The 9,017-nt window shown below is 47.1% G+C and overlaps 1 protein-coding gene across 1 annotated transcript; it reads right to left on the reverse strand.

Annotated features, from left to right (window-relative positions):
- Window positions 1–3,269: 3,269 nt before the first annotated feature.
- Window positions 3,270–8,566, reverse strand: LOC119318686 (extended synaptotagmin-1-like). The gene is made up of 8 exons (XM_037593268.1): window positions 7,658–8,566; window positions 6,922–7,163; window positions 5,899–5,917; window positions 5,044–5,306; window positions 4,421–4,530; window positions 4,225–4,323; window positions 3,625–4,057; window positions 3,270–3,503 (listed from the first exon to the last, which is right to left on the reverse strand). The coding sequence occupies exons 1-8, from the start codon at window positions 8,431–8,433 to the stop codon at window positions 3,415–3,417; spliced, it is 2,031 nt and encodes a 676-aa protein (XP_037449165.1). The 5' UTR covers window positions 8,434–8,566; the 3' UTR covers window positions 3,270–3,414.
- Between the last annotated feature and the right edge of the window lie 451 nt (window positions 8,567–9,017).

Here is a 9,017-nt window from a genome sequence, read left to right on the forward strand (position 1 = left end):
GGCACGAAAAAGTGCCGCTTGGGGGCGAGCCGGTGTTTTTTTTCAGCGTGGGGCCGAGCACGTTCCCAGCCGCCGCCCCCAGGTCGCCCCCAGACACCCCCACAGTTCGTTCAAATTTCAACAAATACGGTCAAATTTGAACAAACACGGCCAAATTTCGGTGAAATTTAGACGTTTTTTACACGATTAAAAGGGACAAAAAAAACCCTAAACTACGGTCGATGCTTCTCCTCCTTGACACGGCCGCTGCTCGACCCCTCGCCCCGGCGCGCTGCTTCACTCGAGCGGCGGGTCGTTGCCGCCCTCGACGTGCGCGAGGACACCGCTGAGCGTGCGGCCAGGGACGCCCCACCACAGGCGGCGGCCCTCGCTGTTGTTGCGGCCGCGTGGCATCGACGCGTTGTTGGTGGAGACGAGCCGCTCCTCCTGCCGGCGTTCGAAGTACGCCGCCCACACCGCGTGGTTGTCGACGGCATACTCCGGTAGTGCCCGCTCCGCGGCCGTCAGGGATGCCCGCGCACCCTCGATCTTGGCGTGGAAATAGGGCGTCTCGGGGACAGGCAGAGGGGGGACAGGGACCCCGCCGGCGCTGAGCCTCCACCGCGACGGAGCGCGTACGTCGGGCGGCGCGGGGTAGTTGGCCTCATGGAGGAGGTAGGCCTCCCACTCATGCAGTGAGCGGCGGCCAAAACCGTTGGCCGCCGCTGCGTCGCCGGGGTACCTCGCGCTCATGGTTGCCGGGGGAGGGAGGGGGAGAGAGGGGCTCGAACGACGGAGAGAGGGGAGGAAGTGCGGCGGTGAGGAGGGGGAGGACTGCCGATGGATGGGTGCCTCACCGGCGCGGCCAGGGGCGCCTTTTATAGCGGCTCGGGGGCGGCCGCGTGCGAACGCGTACTGGAAGGCGGGGCGGCGTCGCTGCACTTCGCCGCCCGTGAGTCAATGGTAGGCTGACCGACGGCAGCCTTGGCATTGATTCCCCGCGGGAAAACCGAGATGATGAGGACGACCAGCCTTCGTCTCGCCGACGCGCCGGTCCCGCCACTCTTTCGCGCCAAAACGTTCGCGCCGGCGCCCCGGGCGCTCCCCAGCGCGGCGGGTTCGGGTTGGGTGCGCCGGCGCCAATTGCGGCCCAATCCGGTAAAAAAAACAGGCTCGTGGGGGCAGGACTGGACCGATTTTTCAACACCGGCACTAAAAACGGCATTGAAGGGGTTTGTTGGGGACGCTGCTGGAGATGCTCTTACGGACACTGCTCAAGTCCTCTTGGCTAGTAAGATGGACCACGGGAGAATTGGCAATTCAGCCTGAAGGATTGACCCTCAGCACACCGGTGTAACTTAGTTTAATCTGAATTGAATCCAATCGCGGGCAAGGAAGGTAATGGCAACTGACCAGGACTTTTATTTAAGAGTGTACTTCCTCCGTTCCAAATTATTTGTTTTGGATTTGTTTAAATACGAATGTATCTAGACTTTATTTTAGTACTAGATACCTCCGTATCTAGACAAATCTAAGACAAGTAATTCGGAACGAATGGAGTATATAATAGGAAAAAAGGGAGTAATATTGGTGTCCTAATTTTTTGGTAAGGATTCAAAAACATTTTTGACGGATCAACGTGTTTTTAAAATGAAATCGATAGAACTGCATATGAGTTCTCAAATTTCTAGTTATTAAAATAGGTGCATGGCCCCCACATGGGTCTCCGCCTGGTTTTCTTGCATTTTTTGCACAGGCATTCTTTATTTTCTTGCATAAGTTATTTTTTTTGCGAGAACACTTGTATTACTCAAATATTAATGTCTTTACAATCGTCAAGGGATATACCCAAGACCTCATCTGGCCCAGATCCCAGCCAGGTCATAGTTCGCTCCTCAATTCTAGCAAACCTAGCCAAACTATCACTAGCTGTATTCTAAACTCTCATAATACGAGTAATACAAGTTTGTCTAAGACGCATCAGCAGTCTAATTTCATTTACCAAAGCAGCATAAACTGAACGATCAACTTCGCCAGAGGATACCATAGACACTGCCAAGCTAGAATCCGTTTCGATAACAACAGGCAAATTGAAGCGTTGTATAGCCAGCGATAAACCTTCCATGATTGCACCTAATTCTGCTTCAACCACATCTCTGCAAGAAAATAGCGATCTGCATGCCGAAAAAATAATCCCTCCACTGGAGTCTCAGAGAATCATACCAGTACCCGCATGATCACTGTCAACAAAGGACCCGCCCGTGTTTAGTTTAACCCAGCCCACGTCGGGGGGTTGCCACTTACACACTGGGCCTGCACTCTGAATCTCCCTCACTTCTCTAGTGTGATCAAAAGACAAGTATCCCTTGCCTTTAGCTACATCCATACTGAAGGAAATATGCCCTAGAGGCAATAATAAAGTTATTATTTATTTCCTTATTTCATGATAAATGTTTATTATTCATACTAGAATTGTATTAACCGGGAACATAATACATGTGTGAATACATAGACAAACAGAGTATCACTAGTATGCCTCTACTTGACTAGCTCGTTAATCAAAGATGGTTATGTTTCCTAACCATAGACAAAGAGTTGTTATTTGATTAACGGGATCACATCATTAGGAGAATGATGTCATTGACTTGACCCATTCCGTTAACTTAGCACCCGATCGTTTAGTATGTTGCTATTGATTTCTTCATGACTTATACATGTTCCTATGACTATGAAATTATGCAACTCCCGTTTACCGGAGGAACACTTTGTGTGCTACCAAACGTCACAACGTAACTGGGTGATTATAAAGGATCTCTACAGGTGTCTCCAAAGGTACATGTTGGATTGACGTATTTCGAGATTAAGATTTGTCACTCCGATTGTCAGAGAGGTATTTCTGGGCCCTCTCGGTAATGCACATCACATACTAATGAGTTAGTTGCGAGATGATGTATTACGAAACAAGTAAAGAGACTTGCCGGTAACGAGATTGAACTAGGTATTGAGATACCGACGATCGAATCTCGGGCAAGTAACATACCGATGACAAAGGGAACAACGTATGTTGTTATGCAGTCTGACCGATAAAGATCTTCGTAGAATATGTAGGAGCCAATATGAGCATCCAGGTTCTGCTATTGGTTATTGACCGAAGACGTGTCTCGGTCATGTCTACATTGTTCTCGAACCCGTAGGATCCGCACGCTTAAGGTTTCGATGACAATTATATTATGAGTTTATGAGTTTTGATGTACCGAAGGAGTTCGGAGTCCCGGATGAGATCGGGAACATGACGAGGAGTCTCGAAATGGTCGAGACGTAAAGATCGATATATTGGACGACTATATTCGAACATCGGAAAGGTTCCGAATTCGAAAATCGCAAAACGTGTAGACGCATCTTCGGTGGATCAAGTGTGATCAGAAGATAACCATTCTATGGGTTAAAGTAACCCGAGCCACCAATGTTGGAGGAGACGAGCAGCATCACGCTGGTTATGGCAGCAAGCCAGACCAGGGCCCTATCTGAGACACCAAAGGCAGACAAGAAAAGCCTTCCAAATTAGCTCATGACCAACATAAACATACATAGACCCACACAGTAAACAAGCAAGCCTCATGGATCCACAAAAAAAAAATTGTTTACCTTCGGGGTTACTGGACACTGGGCCCGCATCTACGTCGGCACCGGCGGCCGTGACAACATCACCGGGTTTCGGCTCCTCGGCCTGCTCGGCGTCTCTCGAGCTTCTGGTTTCAGCTGATGACACGATGCCCTGGAACTCCTCGCTCACGAGCAGCGCGGCCAGCAGGTCCATGAAGGTCTCCCTCTCGTTGCCGTTAAAATCGCCCCGCCTGGTGCCGTCGAGCTGGACAAAGTCTAGCGTGTCCTCGTCCGAAATGTAGCCCGTGGCGTACTCGGTTTTGACCGTCTCGTCTTCTTCGTCCTCGACATATGCTTTGTATGTGAGCCGGAGGAGGACCTCGCCAGATGACCGCTTTCCGAAGAAGCCCCACCCGCCGTATAACGTGACGATCTTGTCGGTGGGTACTGTGTCTTTGAGTGAGCTTAGATCAACCTGAAAAGAATATTTGTAGTGAAGTTCATCTCACTTTCAGTTATAAAACCATCTAACTGAAATCATCCCAATCTCTGTGTGTTGAACCAGAAAGCAAATAAATAGGCAGAGTATATGCAACAAAACAGTGAGAATGGAGAAACAAACTGTACACGTTCAAATCATACCTCTCCAGTGCCAATAGTGATGTCGGTGAAACCAACCGTGTCTTTCACTTGAATACACAACTTTTGTTTGCGAGGGTTTACGACCAGCATATGAAAATCCTGGTCCATGTGGAGTGTTTATAAGCATGGCAGTAGATATGAAAAATATTTCAGTTAGAGCAAGTGAGTGTGAAACAGAAGTTCGTCGGAGCTTTACTTGATTCCAAATTGGTTCTTCTGGCAGGCCAGTCACAGTTGTTTGGCTGTTCTTCTTGCTCTTTATGACTTGATCACCAAGAATCATGGCAACATATGGATCTGTCTTCCCTGCAAGTGAAATGAAGTGTCTCAAAGCTTTGTCAACACGAAACAGAGTCTTGTGACAAAAATGAACTGTTTTTAATGCCTCTTTTAGCCTATGTGTGATTGAATAAATGCATTTAGTCTAATTAAATTGATGCCGGCTTTTGAAAACAGATAGACCCAATAGAAGTACAAACTCGACTGTGAAGAACCTTTCATCGGTATACCACTGCTTTAATATGGACTAATGGACCAGAGCACAAAGTCCAAACCAGAAAAAACCCAGGAGCACTATAGGCTGGGCCAGAGCTAACTGTTTCAGCCCTTGAGGGGGTGGGAGGTGGGGAGTCTTTTTCAAACCCGGCTCAAGTGTTTGCCGAGGCCTATCATACTCTAAATGCGGAAATTTGTTAGAGCACTTTCTTGCTTGACACAACAAGGTACACCATTGGGTATACAGAAATGAATTGGATGTCAGCTCTAAACTAAATAAACCAGATGCTAAATCGGACACAATTGAAAGCAGAGAGTCCTTACCGAACAAGACAAAGCTAAGCGTCCTAGCATCAACTAGTGTCACTGATAGCTCTCCAACAAAGTCCTTGTTTCCATCTTGAACATCTTGAACTAAGTCACTTGCAACTCCTTGCATTATACCGCTTGCAACATTTTGTATTATGTCGCTTGCAACATCTCCTGCAACAGGTCCCATAGCTCTCCCCTTCTCAAAATCAAGGACAATCTTTTTGGGCCGGACAAAGAGACGTGGCAGATCTTCCGTCAGCAGTTTCGTGAGAAATCTAGTAGCAGAAATCACAAGTAACTTATTAGGTCACTAGATAAGGGTACGCGAACTTTCTATCAAAGCATAAAAAATGTTATTTTTCTCCTATAAAGAGCTGAGCATGAAGGCATTAAATCTGGCATGACTATAGAATTGTCCTGAAACATGATACAAGTAATGTAATGGGACTTCAAGTCTTCAATTAAATGTGTTCACCACTGAATCCAAAACACCACCTATGTTCTGGAAATCTGAACCACAACTACTAACAGAATCCTTTATCTGTTGTTATTCATATTCAATTATTCATGAAGAGAATAAGTTACAGTAGGCAATTAAGTCAAGTGGTTCATAAAAAAGGTACAAGTTGGGATAAAAAGTGACATTGGTAGCTCAACTAATTTATAGCAACTGTTTAATACACGGATATCAGTATTTGATCTTCTAGAACCACACAGTAAACAAGAAAACAACGGAGTACATCACCTTAGCAGAACAAAAAAACAGTAACTACAAAATGAATAAATGCATCAACAGGTATTTCCACATGTATCAACACCAGTATGTAACTATGATTCAGCATAGATATTTTAGATGATAGGGCTTACATTGACAGAACAGGAATTGCTGTTGGAGACGAGCACCATGTACATGCAGAGATTTTTTTAGCACATTGTTAGCAAAGAATCAAAGTAATTGCTGGCCATGCCATCAAAGAGATACAGAGAAGTATATGAGCTCATAATCACCCAACAGAGTATGAACAAGACTACAAGAGCTTATGAATAGGAAACAGAACACATAAGTGGCAGTTGTCCGTCCCAAAATAAGTGTCTCAACTTCAGCACAACTTTAGTACAAAGTTGTGACACTTATTTTGGGACGGAGGGAGTATAACATATTGACAGTGTTCTGCATGCAGAAAACCACTAAATTAAGACATAGAAAATGTACAGTCCTAAGAGACTGCTTATCCTCTCATTTTCTTTCAACCATCTCAATGCCAGCTGGAATGAATACTAGACATATGTGCAGAAGAGAGGGGGGTAATACAACTTCCATTTCTTTAAAGCGCAGAAGAGAGGTATGTGTACGAAATATCTTCAGTTCACTTGAACTTAAAAAAAAAGGTGGATAACCCCCGGCCACTGCATCAATCGATGCATGCAGCCATAAATCAGTTCACTTGAACTGCCCCACACCCCAATCTTAAGAAGCAACTGAATAATCCTAAATTATGATATTCTACCACATACATTGCATTCAATAAGTTAAATTAGTTAAGATGTTCCAACCATATTCTGTCTTTCAATAGCCCATGCTAATCGACCTTAAAATCACTAAATTAGGTATAAGTTGCAAATGGGAACAGTAAGGTTGTATAAGCAATTACTTCCTCTGTCTGGCTTTATTAGCCCCCCTCGGATTTTGGCTAAAGTTTGACCATATATGACCAGCAAAATATAAGTTATATGTCACAATAATTATAGTGTTGGATTCGTATTTGAAAGAAGTTTTCAATGATGTTATATTTTTACTAGGCATAATTCATATTTTATGAATCAAATGTATGATCAAAATTGACCCAAAATATGAGGGCACTAATAAACCAGGACAGAGGAAGTGCATACCCATAAGATTGAACAACCGGAACAGCGACAGCTCAAACTTAATCTTCGGAAGGGACACAAATGCCCAAGACACAGCTCCCACCCATGGTTCGGTCGGAATAAGCCTCAACTTAACCCACAGCTCCCCATCGATATCAAAATCTCGAACCCAGACCGGCACGACGATTGGCACGGCACTGAACTTCAAGGAGAGGGCCAATGCCATGCGTGCATCACCAGCATAACGAATGCCAATCTGGTACCTGAAATACACAATGAGTTAACCAATTCTAACTTATTTTCTCTACCAATGGGTAACACTAAGATAAACACAATTCTCGCAGCAATGACTAACAGAAACACCCACATCGTAGTAATATGAATCAAGTACATGAAGTAGTCTGCTTCCACATCTGTACAACTATCACAGTTGCTTATTGATCTTGACTGATAGTACTAATATATTGCACAAAGATTAATTATTCTCAGACTAATATACACCCTGTTTCCCTAAAAAAAAAACTAAAATTATGATCATTAATTCATTATCACAAATCCACAGATTTAATCATTCTGCTCCAAATCGTATTGTCAATCACGCTGAAAGTCTGAAACTGAATGGATAGTTTGTAACAGCAATGTCTGCATGAACCTACTTACCATTGCTCTAGTGACAGTAATTTTTCCACCCAAATCAAGTACTACAGATTGAATTATGCTTAAGCACTCTCGGAGATACTAGCAAGAGGAGACTCACTGCAGGTCGTTGGCTCGGCGTGAGGTCCGGCGCTCGACGTTCCTGACGGAGAGCGGCTCCTCGCCGAGGTGGAACTGCCTGATCTCGACGCGGTTGACATAATCGGGCTTCTGGAGGTTGTCGATGACGGGCTGGAGCAGGCCGACGATCCAGCCCTCGATGCCGGGGCGGTACACCTTCCAGAGCTTGCCGAGCACCATGTTGACCCACTCCACGGACTCCTTCCGCTGCAGGTCCTTCTCCTCCAGGAAGAGCGAGAAGCCGGAGGTGGGCACCTGCGGCCACGACCCGTTCACCCTCACCTCCCGCTCGGCGCGCCGGCGCCGGCGCAGCGTGAGCAGCTTGTCGAAGGCCGCGCCCACGAAGAAGAAGAGCGCGAAGAGGCCGAGGACGGAGCGCGGGAGGGAGGGGAGAGGGGGCGGGGCCGGCAGCGGGTGGATGACGCCCAGCTGGGTCCGCAGCTTGGACACCAGCGGGTCCTCGCCCGGCCCGGCGCCGCGGTAGCCCCCCGCCGCGAAGGCCGGGGAGGGCCGCGCGGGGGAGGCGGAGGTGGAGGGGGAGGGGGATGGGGTCTGCTCGGGGGCGGGGAGGTTGTTGGCGGAGAGCGGGGCTGCCGCGCGCCGGGGCGGAAAGGCGCCGGCTTTGGGGACGGGGAGGCATCGTCGGCGACGGCGGTGGCGGAGGGTGGGGAGAAAGGAGGAGGTGGGGGTTGGCGCGGGGCTAGAGAGGGAGAAGGGAGGAGGAGGCGGCGGGGTGCCGGCGGAGGGGGTCAGCATCGGGGTCCACCGACATCCGGCGAGCGAGGCGTGGGGCTCGCCGGAGAAGATATGGGAGGGGACGGAGAGCTTCGGAGCTAGTGGTGGATGCTGCTGCGGAGAGAAGCGGTGGACGGACAGGCTTGCGCTTCCCCACTACCTCTGCCTGTCCGCTGTGCTGACCACTGAAGCAGCAAAACTTTCTTTTTCTACTGGTAAAATAAAAGTATTACTATCACCATATCTTCTTGGAACAAGATTGCAAGTTCTTTGGTAGATGCAAAATTTGCATTTCTGACACTACCTACTACATTTGAGCAAAATGTTAAGGAGAATTTTCGTTTCCTACGAAAAAGAGAGAATTTTCATCATATCACACACAACTATAAACAAATAGCATGGCAGATAAAAAAGATCTGCGAAAGTAGAGGGATTTACTGGGACAACAGATTGGGCTAGTTAGGATTGAGATGCAGAACTCGTCGAAATACAAGGCCTATGAATTTGTTTGAAAATTTGGAGTATTTTGGAAAAATGATGTGTCATAAAAAGAGATATATGTATGCATATAAAAAGAGATTGTCTGTTAAAAGTTGGTATCTACT

Source organism: Triticum dicoccoides, chromosome 6A (assembly GCF_002162155.2).
Source record: "Triticum dicoccoides isolate Atlit2015 ecotype Zavitan chromosome 6A, WEW_v2.0, whole genome shotgun sequence".
Lineage (NCBI taxonomy): Eukaryota > Viridiplantae > Streptophyta > Magnoliopsida > Poales > Poaceae > Triticum > Triticum dicoccoides.